Here is a 14,975-nt window from a genome sequence, read left to right as displayed (position 1 = left end):
CCACAACAACCTGACCGCGGGAGAGGACAGCAGGAGAAGGGAAAAGACATTGTGGCCTTCCATCACAGTGAGGAGAGGACTGGAGGAGCCTCACTGTGATGGATGTTTTCTTGATGGATGTTTCTTTTGTGTGTTTTGGGGGTTGTGTAATTTTAATGCCTATTTTGATGCTTTTGTTGTTGGACTGTGGGTGACTGAATTTCGTCCAATTTGGATGACAATAAAGCTATCTTGAATCTTGAATAAGGGAACGGAAACTGCCTGCTACAAGGATTTCTTGGAACAATTGTGAAGTGCTTGAGAACAGAATCGAAAGTTAGCTTCATTTCACTTGAGGCTGATGTAATGCATGGATTGAAGACCAGCAGAGAGATGACTATAGATTTTTATCCAACAATACGGAAGTGCAGAAACTGTGCTGGAATGCTCAGAGATTTATTTAAAAGGGAACTGGATAGTTGCGGCAAATAAGTCCCGGAGCAACTTTTTGCTTCATCTTTGTGGTGAGCCGTCTGGATTGGAAGAGTCTTTGTTGATCCACAACATTTATACTATATATTTAGCATATTAAATACTCTTAAAACAATATTAATGTTTATAGACATAAAACGCTCCAAAGCTTGAGAATTCGCTGACATTTAAAATAAAAGATTAAGGCTGTGAGGTTTTATAAGGCGCTGGTCAGACCACATTTGGAACACTGTGAGCAGTTTTGGGCCCCATATCGGAGGAAGGATGTGCTGGTGGTTGAGAGAATGTCCAAAGGAGGTTTATGAGAATTGATAATTCTCAGGGTTGATTGCGTTAACATATGAGAAGCGATTGGTCGCTCTGGGCCTGTACTCGCTGGAGTTCAGACGGTTGAGGGGGGGATCTCACTGAAACTTACTGAATAATGAAAGGGCTAGATAGAGCAAATGTGGAGAGGGTGTTTCCACTGGTGGGACAGTCTAGGTGTCAGAGGTCACAGCTTCAGGATAAAAGGACATACCTTTAGAATGGAGATGAGGAGGAGCTTCTTTAGCCACTTCTTTCGGCAGGTGAATCTGTGGAATTCCTTGCCACAGATGGCTGTAGAGGCCAAGTCATTGGGTATTTTTATGGGGGAGATTGATGGATTCTTGATTAGTAAGGGCGTCAAAGGTTAACATGTGCGCTTTTTCCCCCACATGTTGGGCGAGTCCAGAACCAGGGGCGACAGTCTTAGAATAAAGGGGGGGCCATTTAAAACTGAGGTGAGAAAGAACCTTTTCACCCAGAGAGTTGTGAATTTGTGGAATTCTCTGCCACAGAGGGCAGTGCAGGCCAAATCACTGGATGGATTTAAGAGAGAGTTAGATAGAGCTCTAGGGACGAGTGGAATCAAGGGATATGGGGAGAAGGCAGGCACGGGTTATTGATTGTGGACGATCAGCCATGATCATAATGACTGTCTCGAAGGGCTGAATGGTCTACTCCTGCACCTATTGTCTATTGTTATGGGGAGAAGGCAGTAGAACGGGGTTGAGAGGGAAAAAAGATCAGCCATGATCAAATGGTGCAGCAGATTCAATGGGTCAAAGGGCTTAATTCTGCTCCTATGTCTTATGACCTCATGATATCACTAATACATCGTCACTTTCAACTTGGAGTTGAATGTTGGGGATGGGGTGATTAAGGAGGTTGGAACTTATGTTACTACTACTGTTTCTACTGAGATGTTATGGCAAGGTCCAGAACTCTGCTTACATTTTGTCCATACAATTATATCTCCCCCCACGAAGGTCCCACAGCAAATTCCCATCATCTCACCTGCACTGAGGAGAACATTGCGCGCTGTCGGATGCCAAGATACAATCGCAACTTTTTTGGAGTGTCCCTCCAAGGTGACAACTGGATCAGTGATGGGAACTGTCAGTCCATTTTCCGGGATCTGCCAAATCTATCCACAGGAGACAAATGATATTTTAACCTGGATCAGAAAGAAAGATCAGGACATCCTCATAACATGCAACCCACATTCATTAATTATGAGGAAATTAACCAAGTTTACTGAGATGCTGCTGCATCACCAACAGGTGCATTACAAAACAGGTTGGATTCTACTTCCCACTGCTATCACCCAATTGTGTCAGGAATGTTAAGGGCTTGTCCCACTTGGGCGATTTTTTAAGCGACTGTCAAAATCGTATCAGATCACCGAAATTTTCTTTTACCCTACGACAATGCCGAGTCAGGTCGATACAAGTCACTTTTTTTGTGAAACTAGCACCTGGCTAAGAGATTACACCGTCTTCAGAAACATCGCGAAATTCCCACGCTTATCAATGCTTCTCCGGCGTCCTAATTTTCGCTGAAATAACTGACAAGTCTGTAATTACTTGAGTTTTGAAATATAACATCTTGCCTGGGTTACTTGAAAACCAAGCTTCATGGTAACAAGGCATAAACTGGATTGACTTCCAGTTTACTAATAGCAGTATAAAGAAATTTAATTTTAAACGTGGTTAAATGGATTTTTGTGCGAGTGTGGGCATTCTATGAAAATGTACGGGAGATGCATATCTGGTTTCTGGGTTGCATATCTGGGTTGGGAGCCTACTTTAAAAGTAATCGCTGATGGCCATAAACATTGCGATATTCCCCGCGCTTACCCGACCATCAAACTGTCGCCTCCAATCTATCTGTCAAATGTCCTGACGGTAAATAAATTGGTTAAACACAAGTATTTTATGGTATTTTCAAATGACTTTTCTTAATTTAATATTACGTGCTTCTAAATGCATCTGCGACAACCTAGCAAACCTGGGGACAGCATGCGACAGCGCCCGCAATAAGCTACGATACCTGGCGACAAGCCAGCTGTCGCCGAGAAATTTCAATCTGGTTAATTTCTCAGCGACGCGCCGAGATCCACTACGATTCTTTGAAGACTCCTCACGATCATGCCCGCGACACCCCGGCAAACTGTCGGCAACAGCCTAGTCACCGGCAGTCACCTTAAAATCGCCTAAGTGGGACAGGCCCTTTAGATGCCTCATTTTATAACTTATCAAAATGCCAGACCCACAACGACACAAAAAAGATCCCAAAGAAAACCACAGCCAGACTAAGTTGGATACAACAGTGTGGAAGTAAAAATGAACTAACTCTTGATGTTTCCACAAGAAGAAACATCCCCTCTACATTCACACTGTCAAGATCCATCAGAACCCTTTATACTCTTCCAAACTCCAGCAGATACAAGCTTAACCCATATTTCCTTTCCTCCCAAGATAACTCATCTCTTCCAGGTAAACCTAGTAAACCTTCCCTGTGTGGTTTCCAATGTATTAACATCTTTTATAAGAATACTACTTACCAATGTCATACATATTTGAAGCATAGCCTATCTATTTCTGCATTTCGCTCCCCTGACAAATTGCAGCACGCTGCTATCTTACCTATTTACAATATCAACTCACTACCTCCTTGTGCAAATTATGCACCAAGACATTAAGATCTCTCTGTAACTCAGAGATCTGCAGCCCCTCTCTATTTTGATAAAGCCTTTCCAACATTTACTTTTCCTATACAACTTAACCCATGTATATCCCTTTGAAGCCTCCTTGTCCTCTTCACAACTTTCTTTGGACAGATGTAAAGGCTTTGGAGATAATACAGAAGAGAGTTACCAAAATAATATCAGGGAAGAGGGATTTGTGGAAGCAAGGACTGTTCTCCTGGGAACGGAGGAGATAGAAAAGGACATCCAAAAAGTATTAAAAACTGTTTGCGTTGATGGAGGAGTCAAGAAGCATAAAAGAGTGATCAGCATTTGAACGAAGAGCGATTCTTTTGTCGAAGATAGACGCAAAATGCTGGAGTGGAGTGGACGGAGTGGAGAGGTATAGGGATGGGTGTTGCATCTCCTGCGGTTGCAGGGCAAAGTATCTGGGGAGGGGGTGGTTTGGGTGGGAAGGGATGAGTTAACCAGGGAGGGAACAGGGATTCTTTTGTCTCCGAGTTTGCCGCTAGGGTCTGGAATGCACTGCCAGAGATAGTAGCACAGTTGATTCATTCAACTCCTGCATTTCAAGGAGATACAAACAGGCTGTCCCAGATAGATGACAAAGCTGCTATTTCATTGCACCAGGACATGGATTTGATCCCGAGTCTGGGCGCTGTATGGAGTTGATATTCCCTCCCCATAACCAGAACATCTCAAAAACATGCTAGCTGGGCAGATTGACTGGCCACTGTGCATTACCAGCTTCTACCAACTGCTAGAAGATAGAGGGTAGAATTGATGGGCACATGAGAGAATATTACAGCAAAAGAGGTTGGGTGATGGGATTTATGGAATTGCTCACAGAAATGGCAAAGACGTGATAGGATGAATAGATTCCTATCTTAGGAAAATAAAAGAGGGATAACAGAAAAGAAAGAATTGGTGTAAGGGGAGTCAAAATGGCATAGACTGCTCTTGAAGAGGAAGTATAAACTGAATGGCCCCGGTGGCTCCTTCCACAATGAAACCATTGTGAAATACTGTAAACGTTAATGGGCAAGGTGACCAATGAGAACTTGCAATCTTACCATTATTACTGCCCTGCTATCACTTCCATCTATGAGAAATTGCTAATTGTATTATTCACTCAAGATAATTCCTCAGTCCTTTGAAATGTTTTCAAATTAATCTCGCATTCAAACATGACACCACTTCCTCTGGTCATTACAGTATTGCTAGGAATGAGAGCTTCCTTTGTGCAAATGGACAAGTGTTTTTTCTACGTTTCAAGGGCGACAAAATTTTAATTGTATTTCTTGGGCACTACCAGTACAGAACATTGGTTACTGAAATTGAGATGTTAACCATGTTTTGATAGGAAACTACGATGGATAAATGGATAAAAGGGAAATAATTAGATAATAAAACAAATGTAGAAAATATAGAAATCATATCAGTCAAGTTACACAAAGCAAACTCACACTCCAAATTAGATAGCAGAACATGGAGTGCATATGAAATTAGGAGGATTGCTATCACAGTTGTGATTGCTGGCACAACCATTTATAGTGTTGGAATTTGTATGTAATACAGGTTTTCAACAGTAGATGGCAGTGATGCAGTTAAACCAGCAACGATGTACTGTGGAAGACACACAGTGCTGGTGTAATAACTCTGTGGGTCAAGCAGCATCTCTTGCATATGTGACAACAATCAAGGCAAGAATAGTGCACAAAATGCCATTCTGGAATGTACAGGAGTTCTGCCAAACACAACCGAATACTGGTATCAACTGCTGGATACAGGTCAAGTTGAGGGAAATAAGTTTAACTTTACCAAATCTTCACACAAAGTTCCATTTTAGTTTTCCAATCTAGAGCAGCAGAGGGGAAAAAATAATGTAATGACTCATATCCTAATGCATGATCCTTTGAGACACTAAATCTGCAGATGTTAAACAAAAATAACTCACTCATCTGTCTCCATATTAATGTTGTGGACGGCTTTTAGCTCAGTGATAAACCCATGGAACCTCCCAGGCTGGGGTGGTTCAAATCTAACGTATTCAAATCAGCATTTCTTTTTTAGAAAAATATTTAAATCTTTTTAAAGTAGACTCACAATTTATTTTTTTTAAAGTTCCAGACAATCCTTGCTTTTTGAATTTTTAAATAGATTCTAGGTCAAGAATTATCAAAATTCTAGGGTTGAAATTAAAGAGTTGCAAATACCCAAATGGCAGAGGTTGTGTGATGAACACATCAAACTATAGAACATATGTCAGCATTTAAAACACTGGAATTCCTAAGCAGTGATGAAACCAGCTGTTAATACAATAGGAAACAGATTCTAGATCATCATAGTCTACGGTCTGGCAAAAAACGGCTCTGCTCAGTATCTGGATGGAGAAAGAAAAGTTGGCACGAGTCAAGACTTCAAGTGATAATTGCAGGCACGGTGAGTTAGTGAGCCAGAGTTAAATGGACATGTGTGTGAGATGATAACTCAAGGGGCCGCATGTGAAGAAAGGTCTCGACCTGAAACATCGCCTATTGATGTTCTCCAGAGATGCTGCCTGACCTGCTGAGTTACTCCGGCCCAATCCCTAAATCATCAAGAATTTACGTTGAGGAAAACATGTGCTCAAGATGCACTTTCAGAAACCCACGCCATGTCATGCCAGGTCTTGCTCAGGACATAAGCGTGCCGTGCATCAGGACACATTTTTTGGGGAGAAAATAATGATTTTAAACACAGAACTACTTTGTTTATCCATTAAGTTGAAAGTTAAAAACTACAAAGGTCACAAAGTGACCTGGAATAACTCAGCAGGCTAAGCAGCATCCCTGGAGAACATGGAGGTGTGACGTTTTGGGTTGAGATCCTTTTTCCAACTACAAAAGCTATCGTCAGAAGGCTAGACTATTAACACTGGCAACCAAACGGCAGCAAAAACAGACAAAATAAATGAAACAAAACAAAATAACTTTGAGTCATAGATGCCTATAATTTAATCATTTTCTCACCAAATGTATGGCCGAAAATGTGATTTATTCAAGTTAAAAAAAAGAACCTGTATATAAAACAGAATAGCTCACAACGTGCTGGAGTAGCTCGGTGTATCAGGAAGCATCTCTGGAGGACATGGATAGGCAATATAGAATATATTGGCTTTATAGAATGTAAAGAATATAGAATATATTGGTTTGTATATTCAGGATTGATTGGGGAGATAAATTAAACATAAACAGACAAAGTGCTGGAGTAACTCAGCAGGTCAGGCAGCATCTTTGGAGAACATGGACAAGTGTCATTTCGGGTTGAGACCCTTCTTCAGACTGATTTAAGAAAGCTGGAAAAGGGGAGAGGCAGGAAAGAGTGTGGCAGGTAACAGGTACATAAATGGAGCATAACTTGGGAGCGTTAAACAAATCCAGGTGATTGATGTTAGCTTCTCACTTCTCTGCACGGCTCAGTTGCTCCAGCTGAATAATAAACGCTCTGATATCAAACAGATTCATGCATGTTAGGCACACAAAACCACTTTCACTACCCTAGTAAATAACTAAAGGCCACCACTGGAGACCTCCAAAAACTTCAAATAGGAAATTTTCAATTCTATTACAGCAGAGCAAAGAAACAGACTGAAGGAAAACGTGAAATTATCAAATAAGGAATTTGCTGAGCCTTTGCAGCAAAACAGGTAGATTGGGAAAGGGGTATAGAAAGCTCTATAGTGGCATCAAGAGTCATTCACAGTCACTGGCAAATTGCCTGCCATGGCCACAGCAGTGTGAATGAAGCCTAAACACGTATCCAGAGAACATTTTAACCCGAGAGACAAAATGGCTGGTTGTAAAGACCAATCATAGGTTACAATGTAGTCAGCCCAACTTATAAGATGATGTCATTGTTAACATAGTGGTGACAGTCTGTATGATCCAGGGAAAATCTAACAAATTGGAATCTATTTATTTGTTCCCTGCTCTTCAACATGACCACTTGCCTTTTCCGATTCAATTTCAAATCCAGTTGGCGGAGGGAGAATGTAAAGCTATGCAGAGGTTACAAATTGATTTGGAGCCATTTGGCTCATGCTCCTGGTTTCATCAACTAGTTTGACCTTGTTGGCTGTGGGGATGAACGTTATCTTTGCTCAGCAGCACCTTTTCCACAACACTCCGAACACAAAATGAAGACGTGCGTAGTACTTAAGATACTTTTGGACAGGCACATGGATATTTATGGAATGGAGGGATATGGGTTAAGTGCAGGCAGATAAGAGTTGGTCTTGGCATCATGTTCGGCACAGACAGAGTGGACAGTAAAACTGGTGGATTCTGATTTTATTTTCCAGAAATGAATGTACTTTATCAAAACTATCTCTACATTTTCAAGCCTCAAATGCGGCTTTGAATAGAAAAGCAATCCGATTATCTTTTCTTGATAGATACAACTTTGCACTTTTCATACTGTCCTTATGAATCTTTTTCCCATTTCCAAACGTTTTCATATTTGTTTTATAACCACAATCAGAGCCGTTGACAATTTCTGTTTTAGCAAAAAAACAAAGAATAGTCCTCAGCTTCATATTTATCCCAGACTTGAAGGTGCAAAACTGATAATGTATTGCAGCAAAGATAGAATGCTGGAGTAACTCAGCGGGTCAGGCAGCATCTCTGGATAGAAGGAATGGGTGACGTTTTGGGCCACGACCCTTCTTCAGACTGAAGATGCTGCCTGTCCCGCTGAGTTACTCCAGCATTTTGTCTCCAACTTCGGTGCAAACCAGCATCTTTGTATTGCAACACTTTGATATCTGTAAATTTCAAGTGGGCAAATAATTTAAAAATGTGCCCATCGGTTATTTCTTTTAAATTTAAATCTTCTATTCAATATCCTAACAGCACTGTTTGAGTACCAGAGGTCACTCACGTACTTGTTACTGGAAGAGATGAATGTTCAGCAAATTCTCTCAAGAGAATGTTGCCTAAAAGCACAATGGATTTTCCATTTCACGGTAAAGCAATTACGGATGAGGTTTCAATCGAGTTTCCTGTACTAAATTTATTCACATCAAAACACTTAAAGGAAAAGCATTGATTCAAAGTCTTCACCAACAAGAATTTTAAAGCAGGATTATGGTGGAGTAGACAGAGATTGCAAATTGTATGCACAGGTTGATCCCATTAACAGACGTGTTGTCAACTAATCTGCTTTTGATGGTCAGACCAGGTATTGAACGCTGACGTACTACACTGAATTTAAACAAAATCAATAACACTATCCTGTCGTAACATCGTGATTAGGATCGTGGTTGATCTTCTACATTAGCACCATTTTTCGGAACTATTTATCTCCATCACCCTTGATTTTCTAAACATCAGAAAAATATCCATCGCTATTTCAGAAGGATAAACAAGAGACTGAAAATTAAGGCACATCTGATAGCATGTTAGTTCTCTTTGTATTAGCTATAAAAAGTACCTCACTTGCCCATTTGAATTTTGAGAGATTTTGCTATAAATATGTAGTATTTTATGGGTCTTCATTATTGGATAAGACATACATTAGATAACCAAGATTCAGATCAGAGATATTGTTAAATTCATGGGAACAAGAATGTGATGTACAAATGCTCCTTCTGTTCAGTAGCATGCAATGGTACAAAAAGGTTTATATAGACAACATTTTTTAAAACGGCACATGCTGAAAATCTGAAATAAACCGAAAATGCTAGAAAACTCAGCAGGTCAAGCAGCATCTGTGGAAAGACAAAATGTTAATTTCTTTTCCCCACAGATGCTGCCTGCCGTGCTGATTTTATCTAGCATTTGCTATTCTTATTCAAGCTTGTATACAGCATCTTATATTTAGATCACTTAGGTGGGGACTAGTCAAATTGCCACTTTAGCTGAGAAATCTCATCAAAAATAGATTCACATGAAAGGGGGAAAGCAAAGAATAAAGCTTTCACAAAGATTTGGGTCGGAATAAAAACTGTCGGTTATCCTGCATGAAAATGTGATCGTCATCTCTTAAAAGCATTTAATATAGCCCAGTATTTAGACTTTAGAGATACAGCGCAGAAACAGGCCCTGCCGCCCACCAGGTCCACGCTGACCAGCGATCACCCCGTAAACCACACTACTCTACACACTAGGGACAATTTATCATTTTTACTGACGCCAATTAACCTACAAACCTGTACGTCTTTGAAGTGTGGGTGGAAACCGGAGCACCCGGAGAAACATAGAAACATAGAAAATAGGTGCAGGAGTAGGCCATTCGGCCCTTCGAGCCTGCACCGCCATTCAATATGATCATGGCTGATCATCCAGCTCAGTAACCTGTACCTGCCTTCTCTCCATACCCCCTGATCCCTTTAGCCACAAGGGCCACATCTAACTCCCTCTTAAATATAGCCAATGAACTGGCCTCAACTACCTTCTGTGGCAGAGAATTCCACAGACTCACCACTCTCTGTGTGAAGAAACGTTTTCTCATCTTGGTCCTAAAAGACTTCCCCCTTATCCTTATGCTGTGACCCCTGGTTCTGGACTTCCCCAACATCGGGAACAATCTTCCCGCATCTAGCCTCTCCAACCCCTTAAGAATTTTATATGTTTCTATAAGATCCCCCTTCAGTCTTCTAAATTCCAGCGAGTATAAGCCTAGTCTATCCAGTCTTCCTTCATATGAAAGTCCTGCCATCCCAGGGATCAATCTGGTAAACCTTCTCTGTACTCCCTCTAACGCTAGAATGTCTTTCCTCAGATTAGGAGACCAAAACTGTACACAATACTCCAGGTGCGGTCTCACCAAGGCCCTGTACAACTGCAGCAGAACCTCCCTGCTCCTATACTCAAATCCTCTTGCTATGAATGCTAACATACCATTCGCTTTCTTCACTGCCTGCTGCACCTGCACGCTTACTTTCAATGACTGGTGCACCATGACACCCAGGTCACGTTGCATCTCCCCTTTTCCTAATTGGCCACCATTCAGGTAATACTCTGCTTTCCTGTTCATGCCACCAAAGTGGATAACCTCCCATTTATCCACATTATATTGCATCTGCCATGCATTTGCCCACTCGCCTAATCTATCCAAACCGGAGCACTCCACTTTGTCACAGGGAGAAAGTACAAACTGCGTACAGACAGCACCCGTAGGCAGGAATGAACCCGGATCTGTGGCGCTGTAAGGCAGCAGCTCTACCGCAATGCCCAAAATCCTAATACCCACTAGGAAATTAGCTTGAAGTTAAGTCATTACATATTTTTCTAATTTATAAAATACTTACCATAACAGCACAATCCTCTGATCCACTGGCAATGACATGGTCATTGTTCGGGCACCATTCAATGTCCAGCACTGGCCCCGTGTGCCCGCAAACCGTTGGATATGCCTTATCAATCCGGCCCATCTGTGAACAGAGAATAATATATGTCAGGATATTGTTTAAACAGGCAGTATTGACAATTATCAACAGTTTCAGGCACTTGATACAACAGAGTTCTGGGTGCAGATCCCAATGAGATAATGCAAACTGAATTCCCCCTCCAATCTCTTCATCTGCCACAGGGTATCTGAACTCATTCACTCTGCTGAAAATGACACCTAAAGTTTAACACTGAATTAATTCAGATATGACAGTGGCCACGAGAGTCAGCAGGGGTTGATGTCAGCATTTTACTTTAGTTTATTGTCACCTGTACCGAGGTACAGTGAAAAGCTTTTGTTGCGTGCTAACCAGTCAGCGGAAAGACAATCCACGGTTACAATCGAGCCGTCCACAGTGTACAGATCGAGCCGTCCATAATGCCAGAGAGCATAACACCAGGTATGGCTCCACCCTTCGAATGGAACTCTTCACTTTGATGCAGAATGGCTCGATTTTTTTTTTAAAGGTGCATTCCAGAAATTAAAAAAATCATGCAGATGTAAACAACTAGACGAGATCCTCAGGAAATTCAAACTCCTAAATTATTTTTATAATAAATAAATCACGACCAGAATGACCACAGTTGTCATGAGCAGGTTTTGACCCATACATGCATTTTATATTTAGTATTTGTCACATGGAATTAATAGGTGTACCTGTGTTTCCTGTATTACATAGGCTGGCAGCTCAGGAAGTGCCTCTATCAGTATTGATTAGTAAGGGTGTCAGGGGTTATGGGGAGAATGAGTTTGAGAGGTAAAGATAGATAAGCCATGATTGAATGGCAGAGTAGACTTGATGGGCCAAATGGCCTAATTCTGCTCCTATCACTTGAATATTTCTGAGATGCCTGCCTGTCAAATGATCCACTTGTGAATGTCTGAGAAACAGGAAGCTCCACAAGTTCTCAAGTTGGGAAAATCAGAAAAAGAAGCAACATGAGCAACTACATTTAGATTTCATTCTTTCCCCTTCCTTCAAAATGCCATGTTCCTCTAGGCTCCAGGCACACTAACTTGCACTTGAAGTCATAATTGATAAATGCAGTAAGACTGATCCAATTGAGTGCCAATGGACATTGCAACAGTTTAAGAATGCTGAAATCAGTTCAGTACTGATAAAGAGGCAACACTGTGCTGAAATTAATCTCTTCTAGAGAGAGGAAAAAAATCAGCTGTCATACACTGGGATTCTGTTCAATGTACATCCACTGGTAGTGTTGACAACTTAGCACAAGTTAACTGGCAATATTAAGTGTTTAATTTTCATGAGCAGCTCTGGTTTAGAGCTCTGTCGTTTATTGTTTACGTGCAGGAAGCTCATGCCTCCTTTCCAATGTATGTTGCAGATGCCCAACTATCTCATTGGTCTGGGAGTTGAACAAACCAAACTGGTCTCACTATGTTGGCTGCCTTCAATCGGTGAAAACCCAACTACAATTTAATTAACATGTACAATGAGCAATTTTAAACTGATAAAGTGTGTGGTTCTTCAATAACAAGGAAACAATTCTTTGGATCAGCTAAAATAAATATCTGAAGTGTAGTCATTTTTGCAAGAAATGTGAAAAGCAAATTCTTTCAGTAAGAGTGTTTTATTGTCATGTCCCGAAACGGAACAATGAAATTCTTACTTGCAGCAGCACAACAGATATGTATGCAAAGTGCTCTGTAAAACGCATTGTTTCATTAATATATATATATGCGCGCGCACACACACACAGATTTATACACACACACAAACAAACAATATTAGTGTAAAGTAAAAAATAATGCCCTCAAGTTCATCTAGTTCACAGTATATTTGGATGTGTATGGTAAATAGACTGATGTTTGTAGGGACAAAGCTGCTCCTGAATCTGGATGTAACAGTTTTCAGACTCCTGTACTGACTTTCCAATGGCAGAAGTGAAATGAGACTGTGGTGAGAGTGGTGTGGGTCTCTGATGATGCTGGCTGCCTTTTTGAGGCAGCGACTCTTGTTGATCCCTTTTTTGGAAGGAAGGTCAGTACTCGTGATGAATGGTTGGGTGAGCGATAACTATTGGGCAGAATGCTCTGTCTGATGAAATATTGCAATGTGATGTTTGTCATCCACAAGAAAGCAAACAGAGCTTCCGCCCAATATCTCCTCACAAAGCCACACCCTTACCTGCACAGCACTTCCTCATCACTGCATTGGTGAGTGTGTCTAGATTTTCATGTTCAAGTCTCTAAAGCGTGTTTTGACTGTCAAGAACGCTTTCAACTCAACCATTTATATAATAGTCAAACAGCTAGACATCATAACCAACAAACGGGCAGATGAGTAGCATCTAGACTTCTCTTTAAGGTGTCAGCTCCTCTCAAGTGCCTTTTATATGTATACAGGTGCTCCTCAACTTACGATGGGGTTACATTCCGAGAAACCCATCGTAAACTGAAAATATCGCAAGTCGAAATGCGTTTAATACACCTGACCACGTGGCCGGAAGCGAGCTGCGGCTCACTGCCGTTGCCCAGCGTTTGCACCATCGTAAAGTCGAAATATCGTAAGTCGAAGCATCGTAAGTTGAGGAGCACCTGTGTAAGTCTCTCTTAAACACCCCCAGTCAAACAGCTCAATCCAGGATGATTTTCAATAAAGGAACAGTGTGCTGGAGTAACCCAGAGGGTCAGGCAGCATCCCTGGAGAATGTGGATAGGTGACGATTTGAAGTTGGGACCCTTCTTCAGGGACCTGAAACGTCACCCATCTATGTTCTCTTGCGATGCTGCCTGACCCGCTTAGTTACTCCTGCACTTTGAGTCCTTTTTTGAAAAGGAGCATCTGCAGTTCCTTGCTTCATCATGATTTTCAATACACAAATCTTGGATTAAACTGCAAATACAAGTATCACAGACATACTTAATTGTTCACAATATTGCCCACTTTACCAGAGAATGCAGAAAACAAAAAGTACAACCCAGTAATGATGTTTGATAGGCGCAGAATATGATTGAGGTTGTAATTTAACCTCAAGGTTCACATATCACCATATAAAGCATCATATTACCACAGAACTGAAATATGAGGCAGTAATCCAATTGCAGGAAACACTGATGTCATAACTCAGCAGCAAACCTCAGACTTATTTTCCACTTAATCTTGAGATTAAATTACATTCTTGTGCGTTTAAATTCAATTACAATGCTTTGCAAAATCTGGTGAACTAACATCAGGTTTAAACCTTTGCCACCCAGACAGACCTAAGTGCTTGGGATTCACGGTAGCGCAGCGGTAGAGTTGCTGCTTTACAGCGAATGCAGCGCCGGAGACTCAGGTTCGATCCTGACTACGGGTGCTGCACTGTAAGGAGTTTGTACGTTCTCCCCGTGACCTGCGTGGGTTTTCTCCGAGATCTTCGGTTTTCTCCCACACTCCAAAGACGTACAGGTATGTAGGTTAATTGGCTGGGTAAATGTAAAAATTGTCCCTAGTGGGTGTAGGATAGTGTTAATGTACGGGGATCACTGGGCGGCACGGACTTGGAGGGCCGAAAAGGCCTGTTTCCGGCTGTATATATATGATATGATATGATATGATAATAGACAATAGACAATAGACAATAGACAATAGGTGCAGGAGTAGGCCATTCAGCCCTTCGAGCCAGCACCGCCATTCAATGCGATCATGGCTGATCACTCTCAATCAGTACCCCGTTCCTGCCTTCTCCCCATACCCCCTCACTCCGCTATCTTTAAGAGCTCTATCCAGCTCTCTCTCTCACTACATCTATACCTACTGCAACTGGATAAGCAGCAGCGAAAGGTTTTGCATAAAACATTACCAACTTTTTGTAAATGTGGGACACTAATCTAGGGATTATAAGCGACATCAGGTTCATCACTCCTCTCCACAAATGTGATGGAGGAAAACAAGCAGCAGCAGGTAGTAATCAGAAGACTGCCCCAAATTAGGAGTGGCAGGTCATAAGAATGGGAGCCTACATAATACTAAATAAATTGTGTTCATGATTATTGTTGTGAGCAACCATAGGTGAAAAAGGGTTTTTAAGACTGTATTGGAGCAGAAATATGG

General features: G+C 41.4%; 1 protein-coding gene across 1 annotated transcript in view; it reads right to left on the bottom strand.

The window, feature by feature from the left end:
* Window positions 1-14,975, bottom strand: part of LOC144606038 (coronin-1C-A-like) — a 94,161-nt gene that overhangs the window by 27,751 nt on the left and 51,435 nt on the right. The window contains exons 3-4 of the mRNA XM_078421824.1: window positions 10,776-10,898; window positions 1,792-1,921 (exon numbers count right to left, since the gene is read on the bottom strand). Coding sequence (XP_078277950.1) covers window positions 1,792-1,921; window positions 10,776-10,898 — 253 coding nt within the window. The remainder of the gene's footprint in view (window positions 1-1,791; window positions 1,922-10,775; window positions 10,899-14,975) is intronic.

The sequence above is a fragment of the Rhinoraja longicauda genome, chromosome 25 (assembly GCF_053455715.1).
Source record: "Rhinoraja longicauda isolate Sanriku21f chromosome 25, sRhiLon1.1, whole genome shotgun sequence".
In the NCBI taxonomy this organism is placed as follows: Eukaryota; Metazoa; Chordata; class Chondrichthyes; order Rajiformes; family Arhynchobatidae; genus Rhinoraja; species Rhinoraja longicauda.
This window is presented reverse-complemented; position numbering and strand designations above follow the sequence as displayed.